This window comes from Fukomys damarensis, unplaced genomic scaffold (assembly GCF_012274545.1).
Source record: "Fukomys damarensis isolate Sample0158 unplaced genomic scaffold, DMR_v1.0_HiC HiC_scaffold_22, whole genome shotgun sequence".
Lineage (NCBI taxonomy): Eukaryota > Metazoa > Chordata > Mammalia > Rodentia > Bathyergidae > Fukomys > Fukomys damarensis.
The window spans coordinates 14050965-14063553 of record NW_022900934.1 but is presented as its reverse complement, the minus strand read 5'-3'; the positions used below and the strand labels follow the sequence as shown (position 1 = coordinate 14063553).

General features: G+C 38.3%; 1 protein-coding gene across 3 annotated transcripts in view; it reads right to left on the bottom strand.

Annotated features, from left to right (window-relative positions):
* Ncoa5 (nuclear receptor coactivator 5) overlaps positions 1 to 12589 on the bottom strand; it is a 34449-nt gene that overhangs the window by 15143 nt on the left and 6717 nt on the right. For 2 of the 3 annotated variants that reach the window (XM_033767066.1, XM_010626207.3), the window contains exon 2: positions 6320 to 6386. In XM_033767066.1, coding sequence (XP_033622957.1) covers positions 6320 to 6357 — 38 coding nt within the window. In that variant the 5' untranslated portion in view covers positions 6358 to 6386. Of the gene's footprint in view, positions 1 to 304; positions 413 to 6319; positions 6387 to 12589 lie in introns of those variants that run through there. The other variant, XM_010626208.3, reaches the window with a different exon arrangement.

Here is a 12589-nt window from a genome sequence, read left to right as displayed (position 1 = left end):
GGTCTCGAACTCACAGTGATCCTCCTGCCTCAGCCTCCTGAGTGCTGGGATTACAGGTGTTTGCCACCACGCCTGGCAAAACTGCAAGCCTTTTAAGAATCGGTACCATGTTTTGTTTATACTTTGGTTCTTTACCTTGATTGCACATACAGGCATTTTTCATTATGCCATCAGCTTGGTAGAAAATAGAAAACCTCAATTTCACTTCATCCTTATGGATACAGCAAAAAATGCCAATTTTCCTTGTAGGAACCCCCCCCCATACAAACACACACACTTAAAAAAAAAAAAAAAAGAATCTCACATTAATTTGCTGAGGAGGAACTCCTGAGTTCAAGTGATCTTCCTGCCTCATTCTTTAGTTGCTGGGACTGATACACTTCTGTCATATATTTCAAGGTTCACTAGTACTCTTGATTTGTGGGAGCAAACACATGGTAGATCAGGGAATTTAAATGAGGACAGACAGATATTAGTTCTTTATCAGAAAAAGGTGCAGATTAATCATGAGTTTTTCAACTTTTCTTATTATGTCATACAATCGTAACATATGTAACATCTGATGCGGTATACAATGTGGGCAAACATTCAGGACACAATAGAAAGCAACTGCAAAGTATTTTTGGATTATTAATGATCAGTGGATAAAACTGCCTATGGGAGCAGTCAAAAGTAGTCACTAGAGGTGGAGTCAGATTTCAAGTGTTCCTGGCAATCAGGGCTGAAAGATCATGAACCTGAGGGACCACAGACCACGCACAAAGCCTTGGGCTGGTGGAAACGGGGGGGGGGGGGGGGAATGAGGATAAAAAATGTCACAGCACATTATTCACAGCCTTAGGACAATTATAAATGTCACATTTGGTTCTCATTTTTTTGTGGTACTGCAGATTAAACCCAGAGCCTCATGCATGCTAGGCAAACTCTACCGCTGAGCTACATTCCCACCCTCAGTGGTTCTCATTCTTTTGAATCCACTGAAAAACCTTACCTGTCAAAGTCTATCCCTCTAGGCTATTACCCTTCTTACAGGAAAGTCTGTGTCTATGTTTCTAGTTTTAGTCAGCAAACTCTTCCCTTTCCTCAAATAATCTAAAGTCCATCTATAACAAAACTACCTATCTCCTTCAATTGCCTTCAGGATAAAAATGCAGAAGTAAGAGAATCAAAAGAGCAGTAGAAGTAGGGAGAGTGAAGATAACAATTCTCCAAAATGAAAAGGTGAAGCTTCTCTGCGCCCCCTTCTCTAAAAGATAAACATTATGGCAGACTGCTGCTCTTTTGGAGACAAAAACAAAACGAAAACCTTTTAGGGTCACTTTAGGACCCAAACAAATAACTCCTCCAAACAAAAGATCTCCTGTTGCTGGCCCCACCAGTTTTCTCAAAGCAAGAATACAGTTAACAGAAGGGTGGTACAGTGTACAGGATTCAGAATATCAAGAGGACAAAGCCCCCTGCATGAGAAGCTTGAGTGTAGGTGGTAAGTAGGTTACAAGCAAGTTTCTGGACAATAGTAAGATTCACAATATCACTGTGTGGCACCAGAGATGTTTTACTAAGGAAAACCAATGCATTACACGCTCATGTACCATGTCCCTAGAAGCTAAAAAGAAACTGAACAGCGATTAAATAAATTTCAGCACTACAGTACACAAAGCAGCACATGGCAAACACAACTAAAAATCTACAGTTAAGTTTATGTATTCAGCCAGGGTGTGTGGGGAAGGAGGTAAAATGCTGATTGCCTTGAGAGAAACAGGGTTGTATCATTGAAAAACAAGCAGTAAGGAACAGGTGAAGGGAAAAACCATGGCTCAAATGGCAAGTGATATGCTTCTGGCAGAAGTGTTTTTCTTGCTGAGGTCTAAAGGAGCTTTAGGGTAACAGGCATCAAAAAGCCTATAGACCAAGAACTCATATAGATGATGATCATCCTAGTAGATTGTGATGGACCTTGAGCTGGTCTTTGGCTAGAGAACGAAATCTCAGATCCAGGATGGTGTTCTTCGGCCTTAGCTGCAGAGAAGGTCAGGGAGAAAAGCCCCTGACTTTTTCTTTTCTGAAGAGGTATCTTCTTCCTTTTTTTTTATTCATTGGAATATTTCTTGGGAGTTCCAGCCCCCGCCCTTTTTGACTCAAAGAAAATCCTTCATCAGTTGTTCAAACTTCAGTCACAAAGTCCACAAATATCATTATCTAAATGGCTTGCTGCTGTGTGGATCCCCCATCACGATGGCTCCATGCTGTTAGAAATAAGATTTGTGCAGAATTTTGCCATTAGATGTAGGTAGAATATAGGGTGCAATGAGATTCACACTTCACAGATCCAAATTTTCTAAGTGTCCGTGCTTCTCCCAAGGAAGCAAGCTGATTTTCTCAAGCACAAAGATAACTTTGCTGTGGGTAGAGGTGACACTTGCTGAGAACAGATGACTCTCCTTCAAGTGTTAGTGCAGAGGTAATCATAGCTTGGTATCTTTTAATTGTGAAGCCCATCAAAAGCTGGGGCTGTTTTATAACCAAGGAGCAAACAGTTATCAAAAGAATTAAGGTCTTGAGGACAAGAAGGCGGCCTTGCAGATCATACAGGAAACTTGTCCACAGCCAGGTTTTGTCTGATAAGCCAATCTCCCAAGCCAGGTTATTTCTGATGAGCCAATCCCCAGTGACTTTCACCAAAGTGGTACCAAACACTTAACAGCCTTCACAAATATGAGGAAAATTCTCTGAAGAGCACTTGAAATGGACTGGTGGATTCTATTTGTTCTTCTTAAGGTCATGAGGTAAAGTTTAGAAAATACAGTCTTCTTTAAAACACATGGGGGTCAAAAATTTGGTTTGCCAAGGTGGTATAATGAAGTGAGAATTAAGGCACAAGCAGACTCGTGATCTAGTTTTTAAAGAAGGAATATTGCCTAGTATCAGTGATAGACAATTTATATGGCAACTGTGCAATGTAATCAAAAGGGTCCAATGAAGTGGCCCAAGGTTTAAATGATAAGAATTTAGGCTGAAATGTGATCCAGAGCAGGTCTCCCTCATGCAGAGTTCTGTGCTTGGCCAATATTGTCAAAATTATACATTGACAGCAAGAGTCACTGGGGAGACACATTACCGAACACAGAGCAAAGCCAGCAAAACTGGGGTTTACAGGGACATTTGCAGAGGTGATAATCCTGTGAAAACTCCCAAAGACACTTGGGTTTTTGACACTCAAAGTTAACGTTCAGCAAAAGAGTGTTATGAAGGTCTCGCCAACATGGTTAAAAACAATTTTCTTATTAAAAGTAGACAGCACTTAAGACATAAAGGCATATCTTAAGGAAATTCTTATCATAGTGTCATCCCAGTGAATAATGTATCCCCCTGTGGGGACAAACAAATCGCCAACATACTCATACACTTGGAATTACCTCAAGGCTTTGAGTGGATGAGCATGCACCCAAACAGATATCCAGTGTTAACCCCGAGAGAAATCATTAGTTCCTGCCAGGTTAACCACTTGCCCACTCTTTGTATTTTACTTCTGTTCTACTGGTGTGTCTTAAGAGAAGACATGATTGGGTCAATAACCAAAATGTTAGCACTCACTTTAAATATAATGTTCAATGTTCCTCTGCACACCCCTCCCACTCCCCACCTTTGTGGTACTAGAGATTGAATCCAGGGCCTCACACACGCTAGGCAAGTGCTCTACCACTTAGCTACATTCCCTGCCCCCTCCTCTTTTTAAAAGTAAAAATCTGGAACTCTATTCAAATTTTAGATGATATTTAGAACAAATTTATCAAATATGATAGCCCTTCTTCACTGAAGCAAAGAAACATGACTGTATCATCTAAATAACATGCTAAGGAACCCACTTAGGTTTCCTTATCATATCACCAAAGTGAAAACTGACTGTTAAACTGAATTAGCCTAGTTGTCTTTCCTATTGATTGTAAATAAAGCAGGAAGCCACAATCTTATCCAAACCCAAATGACCTCATTTTAGAGCTTAGTTCTGAGGAAGGTGATATTTTAAAGAGGTATATGAAGGTGACTTGTACATTTATAGTAGAGGGGGCTGGGAATTTAGCTCAGTGGCATCGTGCCTGCCTTGCAAGTACAAGGTTCTGAGTTTGATCCCAGGTACCAAAAAAAAAGTATGTATCTCATAAGCGCTAGATTCCGAGTTCGATCCCCAGTACAAAACAAGACAAAAACCCAAAACACCCCTCTTTCCAGTGCAGTTTATATGTCTGTTTATGGGAGGGCTATTATAAAGAAAGCATAAAGCTATTTCTTCTTTTACAGATGAAACTATGGAACTGCATTTTAGGTTGGGATGAAATTAACCTCTTTAATACCCCAGCAATAGCTATATTGGATTCTAACCAAAGAAGCTGGTGACCTCTTCAAAACTGCAATGTGTGATGAGTATTTATTTATTTATTTGTGGTGTCAGGGCTTGAACTCAGGGCCTTTCGCTTGCAAGGCAGGCAACAGAACCACTGAGCTAAATCCCTGGCGTGTGTTGAGTATTTACAATCAATTGGAAATGTTAAATCATCGTTTAAGTATCATTATTAGGATGATATAAAAACCCCTCAATGTTTAAGAGAAACAAGAACTACTTTGTACTCTACGATGTGTGTGTTTAAACCTTCAAAAGCACAGATGCAATTATCTAGAAGCAACACTGAGATAAAAGAAAATGGGGAGAGTTTTAGAATTTGAGTCAAGTCTTTATAGTTATAAATCCCATACTCCTGGTAAGCCACCTAATTGAGAAACATAAAAGTGTTCTCTGAAAATCACACACACACAATATCTCTTTTCAAGCCATTTAGCAACTACAGCTTCCAATGGGAGCTCCATATTTCTGACCATTAGATATAATCTCTCAGTCACTCCTATGTTATATTTACTGGGACAATTAGGAAAACAGTACAGATGGGACCGCCCAATATCTGCACCATAGTTGGATGAAGACAAATGCAAACAGGTATCATACAGGACTGTTATAAGTTCTATGAATTTGCTGGTGTTCAGGCTACACAGAAACCAACAAATCAATCAACATGGTGTTTACCTGGAAACTGCAGGCATTCTTTATGATGTTAGAGAGGATAACAATGTATATACCCTTTTTTGCAATGAAACTAATGGAGGGACATGGCATCCACCTGAGGCCTGTGGTGTGGCTGTAGCTGTGGTGTTGGATTCAACTCCTCTGTACAGGCAGAATGGATAAAGAATACAACACACAGCAGCCATTCTTTTCTGTAATTTTGATTGAAAGCAGGATAGCTTTATGTTATGTGCAACTGTTCAGTTACTTGGGTGAATCCTCAGGTCTTGTGGAATTATCAATACAAATAAGAAATCACTGTAGTGTTCAATTCACTGTAGGAAATGTAGTTTACTTGGGATGTAGCATAGGTAAGCATTTTCTGTGTAAAATATGGGATTTTACCTAGAGGCAAAGGCAAAATCCATACTGAGGATCCACATGAGCTTTGAAGAGACACCAGATATGAAACGTATCTTATCCGTCTGCATTCCAGATAAAACTGGACACACTGCATCCACTTGTGTGCTATTATGGAACCAGAAAGTTCGGATATGATATCCTCATCTTTGTTGTAAATGGTAACATTAGTATAGCTCTTCATTGAAAGAATGGACCAACTTAATTTGTCTTGAGGGTGTACATCAGGACTAGCTCTTTTGTAGATAGTAAAATGAAAATACTGGGAAAATGCCCTTTATTTCCAAGAAAGCTAAGAAAAAGGGAGACTTTTGAGAAGTGGAGTGCTTTGCCCTTTTTATTTCCCCTCAACCAGAAACCCAAGCATGCGAGCAAACAAGGGATCTGTAGCACAGGCACAGCAGCAATCTCTCAAGCAGCTCTTTCCGTAAACCTGGGTTAACATCTGGACCAGCAGCCATTTGGAATGAAGAGTCGAATCTCTGCTGCCTGCTGCAATGCAGTATGGCATACACCAACGACCCTGGGGCGCTCCTTCTGCTCTGGAGGCTCCCAGTGACACGTGAGCTGGGGAAACAGAGGTTTATCCTCTTCAATTGCCTGCAACTCATGTTGCAAGCTGAACTCGCTGGGTTTGTCACCGAAACACAAAGCTTCCTCTGCATCTCCTGATGTATGTTTTAAAAAGCAGCAAGGCCCTTCATACAAGGTTCATGTTCTCATTGTTTGCTTGAGCGTTTCTGATTTGTTGGGGGGAAGAAAAGACCCTTGATGCATGAAGTTGGGCTTAACTCCCCAGAGCCCAACTCTCCCAAGGTAACTCACTGCTTCAGGGTACTTTACCTTCGTGTGGGGCTGGGTCTTGATGGAGCCGTATTCATATTTCTTCTTTCCGCTGCCTTATTAATATCTGTAAAGAATAATCAACCCATCTGTTCAATGCTACGGAATAAAAACAAGATCATCAGCACATTTTAAATGAAAGCAACAACAAAAAAATTACAATGATAATCAGATGGTGCAAGAAAATCCATTCAGCAGAGACACGCGGTCACTTGGGTAATTTTTATTATTAAGTTAAGGTAGTACATTGTCATAGCTGGGTAAGAAGATCCCTCAGTTTTCTAGCTATCACAGAGTTTAAAACTGATTTTGCTAATTCTATCATTCTGCCAAGCCCTAAACCTAATACTCCCCCTCCAAAAGGAGGACAACATTGTTTTCTAAACTGCAGAAGAAACAGCTGTAAGATCTCCACCCACTTTGGTGGGGAGGAAAGTAGAGGAAAGACAAGGAGAGTTGGTGGAGGGAGAGCAAAGGCCAATTCCATTTTATATTACAAAGAAGTAATGGCTAAATCCACTGTCTTAAAACTCTAGTATTCCATGAAGCAGAGCCTCCTTTTTTGGGTGGGGGGACTACTGGGAAATACACCCAGGAGTCCAGTACCATTGAGATAAATCAGCAGCCTTTTTATTTATCTTAGGGTCTCTCTGATGTTGCTCAGGATGAACTCAAACTTGTGATACTCCTGCCTCACTCTCCCAAGTAGCTAGGGTAACAAGTGTGTGCCACAGTGCATGGATAGGACCTCCTTTTAGTGTGCCTTGTATTGAATTCTATTGTATAGAATCTTCCAGAATGACATGTAGGAAAGAATGTTAATTTTTTTATTGCAATCAAAGATTGTGATCTGCTAATATCTACAATCTTCATAAATAAGTACCTAAGAATAAGAATTGGCATTTGCTGTAGTAGGGCTAGGTAATAAAGCACTCATAAGATATATTCATTAGAGGAGGCTGGCACAGTGGAATCTTATAAGCCTACAGAAAAGCCAATTTATACAGGTAAACTGTGCTTTGCTAAAAACAAAATATAACTGCCTTACTGAAAGTAAGTAAAAACAGCGTATTTTAAAAAGAGATGAAATATTTAAAGAAATATAACAATTCATGCCCCCAAATAACACTTGACTATTTTTTTCAGTACTGGGGATTGAACCCAGGGCCTCTGCACTGAGTAAGATCCCTTCCCTCGCTTCTTATTTTAATACCAGGGTCTCACTACATCACTCAGTTGCCCAGTCTGGGCTTATTTGCCATCTTCCTGCCCCAGCATCCCAGCGTGCTGGGATGAGAGGTGCGTAGCATCACACCCAGTTACACCTGATAATCTGTGTATGTGTCATAAACACATGAATTGAAATTTCTTATTTAGATGGGAGAAATAAACTGCTTCCTGCTGCAGTATAGTTTTGTTTTTCTTGTTCCATATTAAACAATTAATAGCATATTTACTTAGATGTTATTAAACATGCACATAATTACAGTGCTTGAAAAATAGTAATTATGTATTTTTAAAATCCCAAGCGATTTCCTATCATGTCAAAGACCACAGCAATACCAAGAAACTTAGAGGGTTTGGTATAGACTTTACCCTGCTCTGTTAAATTTTGAGTTCCTGTTCCTGAAATTGTGAATCTCTATTTTGCATAGAAGGGTAACTTCGACAAAACTGAAGATAATATAAATCTAAAGTCAGAGAAACATAGTCTACTTAAGTTATATTTTACTTTTTCAATTAAGCAGATACAGAATATAATTTTTAAAAATCCAGAAATATTTTCTATATAAGACTCAGCCACACATGTGTAAATACTGAATAGTTTCTCTGGTGTGAATAAACTATAATAGTACATAAAATCCCAATGAGATAATGGACAATGTGAAATAGGAAGAAAAGGGCTAAAGGTGTGGGGAAAGTGGGAAGGGTAGGGGAAAGCTAATAAGGGAAAAGAAAAAAGTATGAGAAAATGAAAATGAAGTGTTTGTAAAGGGGGAGGGGAGGAGGGGGTGAAGGGAGGGCCGGGACAAGGGGAAAAAATGAGAACGAAGACCTGTCATGTAAAGGTACAAGCTCTCAATAATGAGTGTAACAGTACTGTATACCTAAAATGTACCAATAAACTCATGAGGAAAAAAAAAAAAGACTCAGCCAACAATATTTGACCACAGTTTTGGTACTGCACATAGCCTTTAACATTTTACAACTCTTTTTAAAATAAGTATCATATTGTCAGCAAGATTCCATATATTATTAAATAGTCTTGTGAATAAAAGCTCAACTAAACACTGACTAGACTTGGCAAGCATTTAAATAAGAATAGAGAATATATAGTACTACTTTAATTGGTAAGTGTATGTTTTTGTTTTTGTTTTTTTGGTACCGGGGATCGAACTCAGGTCCTAGCGCTTGCGAGACAGACAGATGAACCATTGAGCTAAATCCCCGGCCCGGTAAATATATGTTAATGCTACAATTTGTTTTCAATATATGAAAAAGAGTATTATACTGTATCCAGTTTTGTGAGTGCCTACCTATAAGGCTGAAGAGACTAAAGTATCTATGTATTATGTACCTCTGAGATAAAACTGGTTCCAGATAGAATGCAGAAGGTAAATATTTTACTTTGAATTTATTTTAAAATGCTAGCAATTACTTGAAAGCTTAAAGAACATTTAAAAATTGTAGTTTAAACCAAACTTGATTGCCTATTTTCAGTGGGTAGCCTAAAGCAACTACATATTTAGATAATGCATCTTATGTTTCTTTTGCAAAAAAAGAGACTTTTCAGACCATTTTCTTCATTTTAGAGATCAGCATACTTTTAGTATAGTATGTTGAGTGTACATTTATTTATTTAATTTTTGGTACCAGGGTTGAACTCAGGACCTTGTGTCTGCAACACAGGGGTGGTGCCACTGAGTTAGATCCCTGGCGCATCCTTTTCTTTTCTTTTGGTACCAGGGATCGCACTTGGGTCCTTGTGCTTATGAGGTAGGTAGCAGAACCACTGAGCTAAATCCCTGGCCCCCATCCATTTATTTTTATTTAAGAGCTCTTTAAACCTGGCTGAGATATGGAGAAAATGAGACTTGGAACCTCCCTGACCCCTCTTTTTTTGGTAATGCAAGGTAATCATTCTACCACTGAGCTACATCTCCAGCCTAAGACCTAGGAATTTTTAACAATTTCATCATTATCCAAGAGGTCTTCCCTGGGGTAGAGCAGGGTTGGGAGGTTTTCATGAGTTGTGAACATATAATCACTAACATTACCACCAATTCCCATATACAGAAGATCCTAATACACACACACACAATTTTTGGAGAACCTCTGGGTTCCTGTTAACTGGAGGTAGAGTAACTTTTTCTTTCAGAATGTAATTTGAAGATCTTTCTGACATCAGATGGAGAACTGTAATTGGAGAGAAGTTAATCAACAAGTCAGTGGCAACTTGAGAGTCTTTCCAAGAAGAGATGTAATATTTCCTTTGCATATAAAGGGAAAATGGTACTTCTTTCCCCTTCTGGTATACCTTATCCTGGCCAACTACCTCTAAGACCCAAAGACAGTCTCAGTGTCTTCTCAATTTTAACTTGGTTGGCATTTTTACACTTGGGTAATTATATTAGCAATGTGAATGCCATTCAAAATCACCGTCACCTTCATGAGGAGCTTAATCATGGCCTGAAAATTTTTTATTTCTAAGTGGTCTTCTGAAACTTCAACTTAAAAACACTTTTAATTAAGGATTTTAAAATTGAGTAAAATAGCACCAGCTCAGGGGATTTATATAAAAGGAGAAAAACTGGGAAAATACAGTCATCTAGAAAGCATAAGCCATTTCTAAACCTTAAAAGAATGGGGTGAAGAACTCCCAAACAGACACAGTACCTAATCTACAATTTTATTTTAGTATGCCAGACAGGTTCACACAGTGGTTCTGCAATAATGTTATAAATAAAAACACATGTTTCATTCTTAATACCAAGAACTGCTTTTCTTTACCTATTTTTTATCTGTGCCATCATAAAACTCTTTTCATCTTAAAACCAGATTTTACAGCTATATTCTATTATTACAGCAACAGAAAATGAGGATGAGAAAAGTAGTATGAACCACAATACCTAATGATGGTGTCATTATTAGCTCCTCAAGGAACTCAGAAGCCTATACAGTATCAATAACTGCTTATAAATAACATAAAATCATCCAAAAGCCTTAGCTGAAAACCAGTAACTCCTAGGAACTACTAAATTGAAATTACATGAAGATAAAAATAATGCCACTTGGAAAATCCTGACAAGATAGCAGCTACCACACATTAAATTCCTCAACTTAGGAGAGGGGAATGACAGGACTTCTCAAACTATATACATGAAGAAGACTTGGAGGATACACTAATAGCAGGGATATTGCAATTAATTATATTGTAACAAGTCAGGGATAGGAAAATGTTATACTTGCTTGGTTTCTAAATCAACCTTTCAACCTAACTGGCTTTGTTTGTTTTTGTGGTACCAGGGATCTAACGCAGGACCTTGCCCTTGTAAGGCAAGTGTGATGCCACTGAGCTAAATCTCCCCGTCTTAACCTAACACACTTTGAATACTACATATTCTCTCATATTTGATTATCTCTTTAGTTCTCTAATAAAATGTTTACTATAACCTTAACCATGTTAGTATAATATTCCTGGGAACAGGGATCCAGGGACAATAACTTACATTTACAAAATGCCTTCTCTGTTCCCGGGCCTAGGAATATTATGTGTGTTATTTTACCCAATCTATACAACTCTTTGAGTTAAGTATGATTATGACTATTTTATAAATGAGGAAATCAGACAGGTAAATTAAGTGAGGCCATGCTATCACCAGGAGGGAGAGCTGGTATCCAAACCCAGTCCTTCTCACATAAAGTACTTAATTATGCTATGTTGTCTCCATCAGGGAGTACAAAGACATGACTTCCATTCAAAACATTCTTGGTAAGACTCTCTAACCAAATACTGTAGAACATGGAAGAGCCACTCTAAGCTAGACACTTCAGTATTAAATAGCTCATAGATAACCCAGTAAGGGTGGATCTACTAATTCAATTACCACTCTAATTTTACCACCTCAAAATACAATATTTCTGGTTTTGGCTATTGACAGTCTATTCACTTAAACTCATCAGATAAAAATTATTTTTAAAAAATTGTTTATCAACATTAATTTTAATTTCTGCTCCTTTTTCTTCTGCTTGTTCTTTTGCTTACAGGGGCTAGAACCCAGTGCCTTGAGCATGCTAAGGAAGCACTCCACTCTGAGATATACTCCCAGTCCCTCCCCCTTTTAGTTCAACTTTTAAATTTATTTTTGACAAATTATAATCATATATAATTTTGAGGTACCCAATGATATTATGAAATACAAACACACACTGGGTGTGGAATAATTAAGTCAAGTTAATTACCACCCATCATTTTACATACTTATCATTTGTTCCTCTTGTCTAACTGCAACTTTCTACCCTTTGACCATCCTTTCCCCAACCTTCAGGCTGCTGGCAATCACCATTTTACTCTTCAATTCTAAGAATTTTATTGCTTTAGAGTCCATATATAAGTGAGGACATATAGTTTTTGTCTTTCTCTGCCTGGCTTATTTCTCATAATACAATTCCTTTTTTCTTCTTTTAAGGGAAGAATACTTGGCTAGAGATCAGCAAATCTGAGCTGTATCCCAATTCTGGGCAAATTCAGTCAAATCTTATGATTTCTCTGAACCTATTTTCCCTTCTTGATAAAACAGATAGCTTATCTGTTTTATCTGTGTTGATTCAAGGAGAATCAGCTAAGAGAAAAAACTAATTTGGATTCACAAAGGCTAAACTAACCTAAACTAGTAAAAATCTGAGCTACAAAAGTTTCAACTAAATTGTACAAATAGAGACTTTAGTGTTCCTGAGTAAGCTAATAAATTTGAAAAAAAAATAGCTTAAAATTAGTACCTTGTTTCATTGACTCTTCTTTTGCCACATGCCTATGTATCATGTACTGTATTAGGACTTAGATACATGGAAATGATAAAAGATTAAGCCTCTGATTTAAAGGAATTCATTGCTTAATAAAGGAGTGTACATGTACAATAACTACAATACAAAGGGAGATTATGGTAGATACCATGGAGACATAATTTTGTTTTTTATGGGGCACAGAAGACCAGGACAGAAAAGAGACTGGGGGGCAGGAGGGAGAGGGAGGGCGGGGGGGGGCAGGAG